The sequence below is a fragment of the Erpetoichthys calabaricus genome, chromosome 1 (genome assembly GCF_900747795.2).
Source record: "Erpetoichthys calabaricus chromosome 1, fErpCal1.3, whole genome shotgun sequence".
Lineage (NCBI taxonomy): Eukaryota > Metazoa > Chordata > Cladistia > Polypteriformes > Polypteridae > Erpetoichthys > Erpetoichthys calabaricus.
The window spans coordinates 229,614,719-229,627,989 of NC_041394.2; the positions used below are offsets into that span (position 1 = coordinate 229,614,719).

The window sequence follows — 13,271 nt, forward strand, 5'->3', positions numbered from 1 at the left end:
GCTAAAGTGAGATGATGGGTAGACCATCTCTGCAAGTCATGATTAATTTTTTCCATGCAGACGGCAAAATTTTGTTGATGATAAGCTTTGTGTTTACTTGTGATGTTTACCCTTAGGTATTGAAACTGATCTGAGATGATAAATGGGAAAGTGTCCAATCTAATATTGTGTGCTTGAGAATTCACTGGAAAGAACACACTTTTATTCAAATTAATTCTGAGACCAGAAATCTTTTGAAATTCTGTCAGTCTAATTTAAATTAATTCAGATGAGTGTGAAGATTTTTTTTACTTTGGCAATACAGATGTTTGACATTATTAATGGCAAAAAATCTACTTCATGTACAGTTGAACTTGGAAGTCTGCTAAACTATTGATTGCTTATAAAATCTTTGTTTTTCAAGATCTCAATCATCAAAGCTACTCCTCACTTTCCTAAAAGAAAAGATGTATATTAAAATGCATACAATGTAAGAAGCAAGTAATGCTCCAAAAATGAATACTAAATACATTTTGAAAAGTATCTGATCTCAATCAAGGAGGAACCTCAATTAAACACTGAATGTAGTCCGGTGCTTATTTAAACAGCACGGTATAAATATTTCTGAATTGCACACTAAACAGATAAATACAGGAGATACAAAGTATTACATAGAAAAAAAAGACAACAAACCAGATCAAAATTCAAAACTAACAGAAAAGCCTGAAAAAAATTACATCATTTGTAATATAACACGCACACAAATTCTCCCTGAGCATTTGGACAGAGAGGTAAACTGAAAGAAGGAGCAGAATGTATAGGTTGTTAAAAGTCTTTCTGAACAGACGAGTTTTAAGTTGAATTTGAAAGGAATTAATTGAGTCAGCTGATCTAATTAATTTCTGGAGGTCATTCCAAAGTCTTTGTGTTCTGCAGCTGAAAGCCCCTGTCACCCTTAGAGGGCAGGTTAGTGTGGAGCACAACAAGATTGCCAGAATCAGAGGACCTTAATCAGGGAACAGAAGCATAGCGATGGAAAATGTAACTTTTTTGGAATTCTGAATATGCCATTGTGCTGTAAAATTTTTTTCCACCTCCAAATTGTTTGTTTTTACACTATACCTTTGAAATATAAAAAGTTGTAGTTTTATACATCTCTTCAGACTAATAAGCACGTCATTAAATGCTCTTCATGAGGTAGTCTATGTATGTAGTGTATTACACTAACGTATAAAACTAGATTTATGAGTTTTAACTTTAAGGACCTTCTTAGCTTTGTCCTGATGATCGGCACTTTGAGTGGGTCACCTTCTTCACAGACAGAAATTTATAATTTCCTCATTGACTGAGCTAAATATTCTTTTTGGTTTGCTTACTTTTGTGCAAGAGATGATGCTTGTTAACATATTTCTCTTTTATATCACATTAATCACTTCTGAAATACTAGATATTATACATGAATATAAATCCTTTAAATTGGAAAATGTCCAATTTTGATTAACACTAGAATTACCAGAGCCTACAAAAAAACTCGTAGATCCGGCCCACCTTAAATCGCTTCTTAAATCCATTCGCCCCTCTCCGTCACCGTATTTTGTCATCTAAATGTGCTGATAAAGACAAGCTGCAAGCAGCCGGCTATTCCATCCCCCCACCAACTTAGAACGTGCACGAACTTCTGCCAGCTCATGCCTTGATTGATTATCTGGGAGTGGAGTTGTAGAGTGGAAATAATAGATCGTTATTTGGAACACACGCAGTTCATGTGTGTTCCGTTTCTACAGTAATCTGTGTAGACACATTGTTAAAACGAACACTTTTTCATATTTTTAGTAATAAATGTTACAAAATGTAGGCATAAACTATAAAATGTGTGAAGCCTGAAGCCCAAATATCAAATAAACACTTTTACAAAGGTTCAAGACTGATATGACAGCTTCTGTGGTGTAACGCTGGAATTTGCTGACTCAGAGCGCAGCAGGCTTGCCGTGCCTCAGAGACCGAGTTCGATTCCCCCGCTGGGGAGAAAATATGTTAATTTTTTTTTTCTTTTTAACCTTCGCCGCTCTGCCTGCCTGCCTGAACTCCCTGTCTATCTATATAGTAATAACAGTAATTTTATTATTATATAGTAGCTTCCCTGTCTGCCTATCATATAGTGCCTTTCCTTCCTAACTATCTATATATTCTATCCCCTTAGCTGGTTTTTTATTTATCTATTATACAGTGCCTATGGGGTGCCAAACAGGCAATTACAATGATTTTTGGAATATATAAAGTCATTCCTGAATATATAAAGTCAGCGTCGGAATATATAAAGTCAAAACTTGAATATATAAAGTCAGCGTCAGAATATATAAAATCATTCCCGATTATACAGTATATAACGTCAAAGCCTGATTATATAAAGTCAGTGTCAGAATATATAAACTCATTTTTTAATATATAAAGTCAGCGTTGGAATATATAAAATCATTCCCGAATATATAAAATTTCCGTGCTTGTCATTTCACTCGTACTAGTGAACGATAAACATCGACAGAAGCCACTCAGAGTTCATTAGGCTTGTGAGGTTAGTCCAAAAATGCGCCCCCCCATACAAAAAGAATAAATAAATATAGTGTTCAAAATGCCGGCCACATACATCATTTTTAATAAATTAACTGAACAGTGTTTTTTTTTTTTTTTTAAATATTTTTCTGAAGATGTTTTTGTTAACTTAGTTCATTACCTTGTATTAGGAACTCATTGAGTTTACTAAAAATGTGCCTGAGTCGTTTCAATCAATATCAAAATAATCTGACTTTAAATTTATATATTCAGGAATGAGGTTATATATTCTGACGCTGACTTTATATATTCGGTAATGACTTTATATATTCCGACGCTGACTTTACATAATCAGGCTTTGACGTTATATACTGTATAATTGGGAATGATTTTATATATTCTGACGCTAACTTTATATATTCAAGTTTTGACTTTATATATTTCAGACGCTGACTTTATATATTCAGGAATGACTTTATATATTCCGAAAATCATTGTAATTGCCTGTTTGGCACCCCATAGGCACTGTATAATAGATATATAAAAAACAGCTAAGGGGATAGATATATAGATAGATAGGAAGGAAAGGCACTATATGATAGGCAGACAGGGAAGCTGCTATATAATAATAAAATTACTATTACTATATAGATAGACAGGGAGTTCAGGCAGGCAGGCAGAGCGGCAAAGGTTAAAAAGAAAAAAAAATAACATTTTCTCCCCAGCGGGGAATCAAACTCGGGTCTCTGAGGCACAGCAAGTCCTGCTGCACGCTGAGTCAGCAAATCTTACCAGTATGCCACGGAAGCTCTTGTATCGTTCTTGAACCTTTTGTGAAAGTGTTTATTTGATCTTTGGACGTTAGGCTTTACACATTTTATAATTTATGCCTACATATTATAACATTTATTATTAAAAATATGAAAAAGTGTTCGTTTTAACAAATGTGTCTACACAGATTACTGTAGAAAACGGAAACACACATGAACTGCGTGTGTTCCAAATAACGATCTATTATTTCCACTCTACAACTCCACTCCCAGATAATCGATCAAGGCACGAGCTGGCAGAAGTTCGTGCACTTCTAAGTCAGTGGGGGGATGGAATAGCCAGCAGCTTGTGTTTATCAGCCCATTTAGATGACAAAAGACGCTGGCGGAGAGGTGCAAATGGATTTAAGAAGCGATTTAAGGTGGGCCGGGATCTATGAGTTTTTTCGTAGCCTCTGGTAATTCTAGTGTTAAATATGATTTTAGAGTAAAATATGCAACATTTTAAATAACTACATTATGGTTCACAGACTTTAAATTTAAATGTATTTACAAAAAAGACTGAACACCGTTAACTCAAAATGTGAAACATTTTAAAAGAAAGTTTAATTTTAGGCTAGACTCTATGCTGGGCAAACCTTTATGAACAAAAACAAGCTTTTTTTTACATTTTGAACAGTACTTTTTGATAAAATAGCTATTCAAGAAAAAAATTAAATACACCAAATGCCATTGAAACACTAAACATTCAGAGAAGGAAATCATCAACTTTATCGAAATGCATCGAACAGAGCCCCAGACAGTTGAACACTATAAAAGGCATTTTATGCCCATTTAGGTTTAACTGAAATGTAATTGTTTCATTTGGCAGTATAAGGTCAGATCAGGTTGGGGAGCAAGCACCTGTACAGCACATTGCCACACCCAGCACACGTTAAAACAGCTCAGGATCCTGGTTGGCTCAAGGCAGACACACGGTCCAGTCCCACCCTCCGTAAATGATCCCTATCATTTAGATAGAGGACGTGGACGTGTTATGTGGGCATCTCCTTAGCCTGGTACAGCCAATCGTGTCCTCAACAATAAGGATCCTGCGAGCTGGATCACCCTTGGGGAATTACGCCACATGGCCGTAACTGACACTCCCTCACAATACAGGTAATGTGCCTCATGAGCAACCGCTCATTCGACACAAAAGCCAAGCCAGTGGTACCCAAGGATTCTCCGAAAAGACCACAGTACCAAATGAGTCCAGTCTTCGTCTCAGGTTACTGGATAGCGTCCATGTCTCGCCACCATATATTTGGCAGTATGAACATTTTTATTAGACAAACTATAGTATTTTTTCTTTTAGAACTCAGCCTTTTAGCCAAAGTGTAATCGGTTCCTGCAAATGCACTAACATTAAAAAAACAAATTCTTGCATATGCCTTACTATTATGGATATTATTCAAATATACTCGTAGTACAAAATGAGTATGCACTCAATTCACAGGACAGTATTAAACAAATGTTCAACAAAAATATTTACTAAACACACAAATAAGTAGAAGCCCTGGCTGGCTGAGCATAGACAGCTTTTAACCTTACCAGACCACAATTGATAGAAATTCCTTCCTTAGCTCCGTTCCCCTGTCGCTCCTGTTCTCTTTAGTCTCTCTGAACCAGCTAGGTCAACAAAATGGAATTTGGCAGTAAGGGTTTCAAACTCGTTCATCTGGGAAGATCCATTCATTATTCTGTTATCTGTCTCATCATCCTGCTTTAAAATATAAAAATTAAAAAGTGTCTGCTTTAAATGTTCTATTAATATGGAAAAGTGTAAAGACCTGCAAAGTACACACCTAATATTGCTGAGTTATGAATGTAACATTGTGAATGTTACATAAGGAGTACACCACTAGGTGGTGTTTTAAAAAGCCAAAAGCAATATCACACTATTTTCCTAACTTAGTAATAATAAAAGGGTGCATATGAAAACTAATAATACATGGACCAGAATACGATCAGACAAATCTATGGACAATTATGATGTGTTTTGGACACAATATATCATAAAAAATGTAAAACCTATTTCTCAACTCACTGATTTTGTGATATGTTTTAAATAACAATGATCTTTGCATTTACATATTCCTTCTGTCTACCAGACATCTCAGACTAGAAAAAACATTTCTGAGACTTGGCCTGAAAATAAACAATTCTAGAACAAAGTTAAAGAAAATGCAACAATGTCACAATGCCTGGTAGCCAGAAGGAAAATGTAAATGCAAAGCTCAGTAGGGCAGCATGATTTTTTCTTAATATTTACTATGATACAACATTATTCTCAGTTGGTCTGACCCCAAAACATAATCCTACTGACAAGCCTCAATGTCCAAATCAAACCAAGCCGACGATTTATATTTTTCTAACAGTTATTCTTTATTAATAATTCTTGTGCTCCCATACCTTTCTTCTTTTATGTCTCTTTTGCTTCTATATTTCTTTATCAATTTCTTTGGCTTTAATTTAGTTTCCAAATATTTTTCTCTTTCAATGTACACTATGCTTGACTTGTTTTGTAATATGATCGAGAAAAACTGAACAATATATTAAGAGATATTAAAAGCTCATTTAGCCGAGTACAATAAAGTATTTAGCCTTGAGAGGCAGTCCCTATCCTTCTGAAATTAGAAATGATCAACCAGGAATCTCAGGGAATATTTTACCAATAGCGGTACACCAGGCTAATACTGTGGAACATTTTAAGAAACTCCTAAAATCTCACTTTTTAAATTTTGCTTTTTCATATAGCTTCTATTTAGTTCTGCTCTCAATATACTAGATATACATACAATTATAATTCTCATCAGTTAATCTGCAATCATTATTAATCTTTACTTTCTTTGTTTTCTTTTCCAGTTCTTTCATGTTAGCGTACCACGAAATGATCAAAGAAACTTTAGGACACTATTTTTCTTAATTATATACAGTATTTTTCTTATGTAAGTGTGCATTATTTATTTATCTTTTGTATATTATTTATTCTTTATAATTCTTATCTAAATTTAATTTGTTGTTTTTTTTGTGCATATAACCACTTCTTTGACATGTTATATAACACTTTGAAAATGAAAATGTGCTATAGAAATAAATGCTGTTGTATAAAACTAGAGTCTCCTTTGAAAAATGATTACTAAGAAAACTGATGAATATATAATGACTTTGACCTGGATTATTGTAAGGGAGGTCTCTGATATCAAGCCTTTACCTTTTTATACATGTACTGTATTTGATTATATATTATTCTGTCATGTGACACATTAACTGGTAATTGCAGAGCTTTAAGAGATGTTTATTAGTTTTATCATGGCAGTAAGATGTTAACCAAAAGTCATAAACTGAATAATACTTCCAAACGCGGTACCGCCCCATATATTATATTATAGGTAACACAAATATTACAAATTGCTTTTCAACAATTCTTTGACTGTGTATATAGGAAATGTAACCTAAATAAAATACATTTTACAATTTTGTAATTGGGTGATAAAATACACTGCCTACTCTAAAAAAAAAATAACACATTGTTATTGTTTAGCACTTTATATTACAAAAAAACAAACAATCTGGAACCCATCCAGCACATTAGTGAATTAAAACAAAACAAAAAAAAAAAAAAGAAAATGACATACATTATCTATATTTGGACACACTCGCATTTGACACAAGTGTATGGTGAAGATGGCATGAGATCTAGAGCTCTGGACATTCATTTGTGTGCTGGCTGTAGTGCGGGAGAGAGCACCCAACTTTAAGCACTGTATCATCTGCAGCAAAAAAAAAAAAAAAAAAAAATCACAATCAGTGCAATGTTCACAAAAGAATGAGGTTCATGCTATTGAAGAAAGGGAAGCATTTTGGGACATAAAAGTGATAAAAAGTTTGTTAAAGTAAAAAGGATACCCCTTTCCACAAATTTGCCTTAGCTGATGCATTTTAGAAATGCAGTTGAAATTATAAAAGCATACCTCTGCTTCAGAGCTTACTGTTCGCTGTCGTAACCCCAACAGTATAAATTCCACCATTTTGCATCTTCATGTATTTTTAAGTGAGATTTTTGCTTCCTTGCTTCAATGTCTCGTGTCGAGTCAAAAAGATCAAGAACTTCTTCATTATAAAGCTGAAGAGCAAAAGTATAGTATTTTAAAGTCAGAAAAATTTTGGCTGTACAATACATTATTATTTACTTCTTTAGGCCAAAAAAAAAATCATCTTACTTACAAGTATATATATGGCCAAAAGTTTATGGACACATGACCGTCACACTGATATGAGCTTGTTTGACATCCCAAACCACTCCAGAAGCATGGACATTAATACGGATTTAATCTCATTTTACAACTGTATCAGCCCCCCATTCAACTGGGAAGGTTTTTCCACAAGAACTTGGAATGCATCTATGGGAATTTGTGATCATTCAGTCAAAAGAGTAATTTATGCGGTTAAGGAGTGGACAGTGAGGTTTGATGAGAAGACCTGGCTTACAATTAGTTTTCCAATTTATCCCAAAGGTGTTCACTAGAGTTCAATAGGGTTTAGGTCAGGGTTCTGTTTAGGCCTCCATACCAAACTCATCAAACCATGTCTTTATGGATCTGGCACACAGGCAGTCATGCTGAAACAGAAAAGGGTCTTCCCAAACTGTTGCCACAAAGTTAGAAGTAGGAATCCATTCCCGGATGAGTTTATCGATTCCCAGGGAATTCGGGAATCCCACATTTCATTCCCGGGAACCCCCGGGCATTCACATGTGAACGGTTTTAGAACAACTGACACTTATTTTTAATAAAACTACTGCAATATGTTGACACAAATAAAAGACTAACCTTATCTACAAGCAGTTCATGCTGTCATAGAAGTACATGTATCTTTAGTTGTGGTAATAAGAGCATAGAATGCACAACATCCTCACAGGTGGCGCAGGTGATAGAGCTGCTGCTTTGCAGGAAGGAGACTGTGGAAGATTGTGGTTCGCTTCCCGGTTCCTCCCTGTGTGGATAGCGCTTTTGAGTACTGAGAAAAGTGCTATATAAATGTAATGAATTATTATTATTAACGTGTCCAGCGTGCAGTTGTCCATGCGAGACTGCACCTTCGTGCAGAAGTACGCCAGCCGCTGAGAAAGCATGCTCTGCCTTCACTGAAGTAGGTGGCACAATCATCAGATACTGCTACACTTGTTCTAAACAACGCCCACGTTTGCTGTTGCGCTGAAACACCGCCATTTCAACTTTTACTGATGCATCCAGTTTCTTGTCATCATTCTGTGATGGCAAGTTTCTTGGCACAGATAATGCGGATGCAACAGACTGATGCATTGCAATTTCAAGTTGCTGTTCAAAGCTGTTGTCTGATGAAGTGCAAGCTGCAGCAATGGCGCCTTCTTAATTATTTTCAACTATAACTCTGTTATTTCTTGATCAATTTTTACACGCTATATATGCGAGCTTGGCCGTTCCCGTTTTTCCCAGGAATGGATTCCCTAGTTGGAAGTGCATTAACAGTACCCTCCACTAGAACCAAGGGTCCGACCCCAAACTCTGAATAACTACTCCAGAACATAATCCCTCCTACGGCAAACTATGCAGTCTGGAAAGCAGCGTTCTCCTAGCATCTGCCAAACTGAGATTTGTTCATCAGACCGCAAGATAGTGAAGAATTACTCATCACTACAGAGAACACATTCCCACCACTGCAGAGTCCAAAGGCAGCATGCCTTATACTACTCAAGCCAACAGTTGGCATTGCATATAGTGATCGTAGGCCTGTGTACAGCTGCAAGGCCAAGGAAACCCATTTCACCACTTAATGGACCCGCTCTGTGAGTTAACATGGTCTGCCACTTTGTGCCTAAGCTGCTGTTGCTCCCTAAATACTTCTACTTCACAACAGTAGCAGTTGGCCTGGGGCAGATATAGCAGAGTACACATTTCATGTACTGATTTGTGGGCTAATGTGGTCGGTTAAGACAGTGCCACATTTGAAGTCACTGAGCTATTCAGCTTAACCCAATCTACTGCCAATGTTTGCCAATGGAGATCTATTTAACTATCCCATTAATATGGAGAAGTCTGTGTATATGTAAGGTAACATTAATTGTTAATAAATATAAGATAGCTAATTATAAAATGCAAATGCTTTTCTTTTGATCATCACGTGATTTTTTGATATTGTAAAGAGAACTGAAATGGGACAGATAAAGAAACTCAGCTGCATTTAATTCTGTTATACAATAAACAATACAGGTATATGACCACACCCAATCAACGTCTGCTGACCATTAACCTAGTAATAATTAAACTGTTTTCCTTGGAAACATTACTAGTGGTTAATTAAATATGGAGTGGTAAAATCACTTATTTTTAATTAATATTTACATTTTTTATTAACCTCCTTAGCGTTGCATTATATTCCAAAAAACATGTAAAAAAGCGTTGCATTTTATTTTTGGCATGAAAAATTACATTTTTATTAAATCTCTAAGTATGATAATGATACAAATAATAGTAATGATGAATAAAAATAATATAAAATGAATAACAATAAAAATAATAATAGCAGTAATAATAATAATAATACTTAATACTACTTTCTTAAGCAAAATTCTAGAGAAGGCATTCATTATGCAGTTAAATGACCACCTCAATAAACATGCTGTTCTTGATAAATTTCAGTCAGGTTTTAGAACAAATCACAGCACAGAAACTGCACTCATTAAAGTAGTAAATGACTTGTGGATAGATGCAGACAGAGGCCATTTATCTGTTCTCATCCTCCTAGATCTGAGTGCCGCATTTGACACCATTGATCACAATATTCTTAGAAATGGCCTTAGTCAATGGGTGGGCCTCTCTAGCAGTGTCTTAAATTGGTTTGAATCCTACCTGGCAGGGAGAAAATTCTTTGTAGGTTGTGGTAATTACAACTCAAAGACACATGATATCCTATATGGTGTTCCACAAGGTTCTATCCTGGGTCCGTTGCTCTTCTCATCTACATGCTTCCGTTAGGTCAGATTATCTCAGGGAACAACGTGAGCTACCACAGCTATGCTGATGACACACAGCTGTATTTATTAATAGCACCTGATGACCCCGATTCTCTTGATTCACTAACACAATGTCAGAAACTTGTATTTCTGAATGGATGAATAGTAATTTTCTAAAGCTAAATAAAGAGAAAACTGAAATTTTAGTGATTGGCAATAATGGATACAATGAGGCTATTAGAAACAAACTGTATGCATTAGGATTAAAAGTTAAGACGGAGATAAAAAGCTTAGAGGTAACTGTTGACTGTAATCTGAAATTTAAATCACATATTCATCAGACCACTAGGACAGCATTTTTTCACTTAGCAAAACATAGCAAAAGTTAGACCTCTTATATCATTGAAAGATGTGGAGAAATTAGTTCACGCGTTTGTTTTTAGTCGACTAGATTACTGTAACGCACTCCTCTCAGGACTACCCAAAAAAGACATAAATCGTTTGCAACTAGTGCAGAATGCAGCTGCTAGAATCCTAACTAGGAAAAGAAAATCCGAGCACATTTCTCCAGTTTTGATGTCACTACACTGGTTACCTGTGTCATTCAGGATTGACTTTAAAATTCTGCTTATGGTTTATAAAGCCTTAAATAATCTTGCCCCATCTTATATATCGGAATGTCTGACATCTTATATTCCAAATCGTAACCTTAGATCCTCAAATGAGTGCCTCCTTAGAATTCCAAGAGAAAAACTTAAAAGAAGTGTGAAGCGGACTTCTGCTGTTATGCACCTAAGATCTGGAATAGCCTGCCAATAGGAATTCGCCAGGCTAATACAGTGGAGCACTTTAAAAAACTGCTGAAAACACATTATTTTAACATGGCTTTCTCATAACTTCACTTTAATTTAATCCTGATACTCTGTATATCCAATTCATTATAATAACTATTCATGGTGGCTCTAAAATCCGTACTAGCCCCTACTCTCTCTTTTGTTTCTTTTTCCGGTTTCTTTGTGGTGGCGGCGGCTTGCGCCACCCACCATCTACTCAAAGCACCGTGATGTTCCAACATTGATGGATTAAAGCCAGAAGTCTGCATGACCATCACCATCAAGTCCTTCCGTGAGAACCTTAAATACAAAGAGGACTATTTCATTTTTGTTAGGTAGAATGCCCAGAGGGGACTGGGTGGTCTAATGGCCTGGAACCCCTGTAGATTTTATTTTATTCTCCAGCTGTCTGGAGGATTTTTTTTTTTGTTTTTTTCTGTCCTCCCTGGCCATCGGACCCTTAACTCTTATTCTATGATAACTAATGTCTTATTTTAATTTCTTACTTTGTCTTTTATTTTTCTTTTGTTCATTATGTAAAGCACTTTGAGCTACTTTTTTGTATGAAAATGTGCTATATAAATAAATGTTGTTGTTGTTACTAATGATGCCAAAATAGTATATAATCTCAAAATGAGTCATTTGTGTGGTCAACCTTAAAGCAAGGTGAAAGACAATCCACCATCACAGTCGGGACAATAGCGTGTTTGTTTTCAGATTTTCTTTCTAGATTTCTCAGTTTTTAACAGCACACTGCACAGGTACAAGTTTGATTGTTTTTTTTTCTGTTGGAGGCAGGGCTGTGGAGTCGGAGTCGAGGAGTCAGAGACAATTTAGGGTACTTGGAGTCGGCATAAAATGTACTCCTAATAAATTTAAATTGTAATGAAAAAAAAATACAGCAAGTTCAAATGTCCCATTTCTCAAACAACAGTCATAATTAAGTACTTCTTTGATGTAAGAATAAAGCCCAATGCATAGTTGTGTTACTACTAGTGTGAAGTTCAGCTGAGCTATTATACAACCTGACATTCACATATTGTAATCTGGATTATGGTACATTACAAAAAGTGTTTTCATTTTATTTCAGATATAATGTGTTTAACAAGTTCATTTAAGTGAAAACCACTGTAATGATGTAGGTGTAGGTGTGTGCTATAGCCTGATGTGTGCTCAGGGGTTCTGTCTGCACTCTCCATATACTGTATGCTCTCACCCAGGGCTGAACTTTAGCATAACTTTGCACACCACCTGTTATAGAAGATTTTGAAATTAAAAAGGAACAGATTCTATATATTGTGACAGATAATGCTTCTAATATAATAAGCACAATTGAGAAAATGAATAAAGTAGATAAAGAAAGTGACTAACCGATATTATTTATTATTATTTCCATTTTGGGAAAGCACTTATTTGCTTAAACTAAAAGACTTTCTTGAAGAACTGGATAATGAAAATGTTTTATTAACTGAAAGCCAGTGGGCACAAGTAAAAAAAAACTGGAAGATCTACTTTCTTACCCTTTTACTGTTGCCAAGAGGTTGCAATATGAAGATTTAACACCCGGTAAATTTTTCTTGGAATGGAAGAGCTTGATATATTGCTGAACAAAAGTGGAAGTTTAATAGCTGACGGCATTGTATCTTCAATGAAGAAAAGAGAGAGTCTCTTACTGGATAATCAAAATTTGTTAGCTGCTATTTATGTTGATCCAATGAGCCGAATTTTGTTGAGCAGTGACCAGAATGCTAATGGAAAAAATGCACTCTATGATGTAGCAGTTCAGATGAAGAGATTACTACTACCTGAAACACCACCACTGGATGAAGCTATAAGCACTGGTAACTCAGGATCATCCTCTTCAAATGAAGAACTAGACTTTGATTCTTACTTGGATAAAATGGAAGTTTCAAAAGCAAACCGATGTCACCTATGCGTGAAAGATAAACGACCTATAAATGTCCAAATAAAGAGATTCCAATGGGAGTTTTTTAAAGAATTAAAAGAAGTTGAAAAGAGTGATCACTCATTGACTGACTGTAGAAGAAGCCATCCTAGTTGATCCAGATATTATTAGTGATGTGGCTAGAACTGTAACAGCAATGC

General features: G+C 35.5%; 1 protein-coding gene across 1 annotated transcript in view; it reads right to left on the bottom strand.

The window, feature by feature from the left end:
• Positions 1-13,271, bottom strand: part of kif21a (kinesin family member 21A) — a 226,819-nt gene that overhangs the window by 127,375 nt on the left and 86,173 nt on the right. Inside the window, 6 exon segments of the mRNA XM_051935118.1 lie at positions 4,890-4,922; positions 4,924-5,058; positions 6,977-7,111; positions 7,313-7,336; positions 7,338-7,370; positions 7,372-7,464. Of these exon segments, the coding sequence (XP_051791078.1) occupies positions 4,890-4,922; positions 4,924-5,058; positions 6,977-7,111; positions 7,313-7,336; positions 7,338-7,370; positions 7,372-7,464 (453 nt within the window).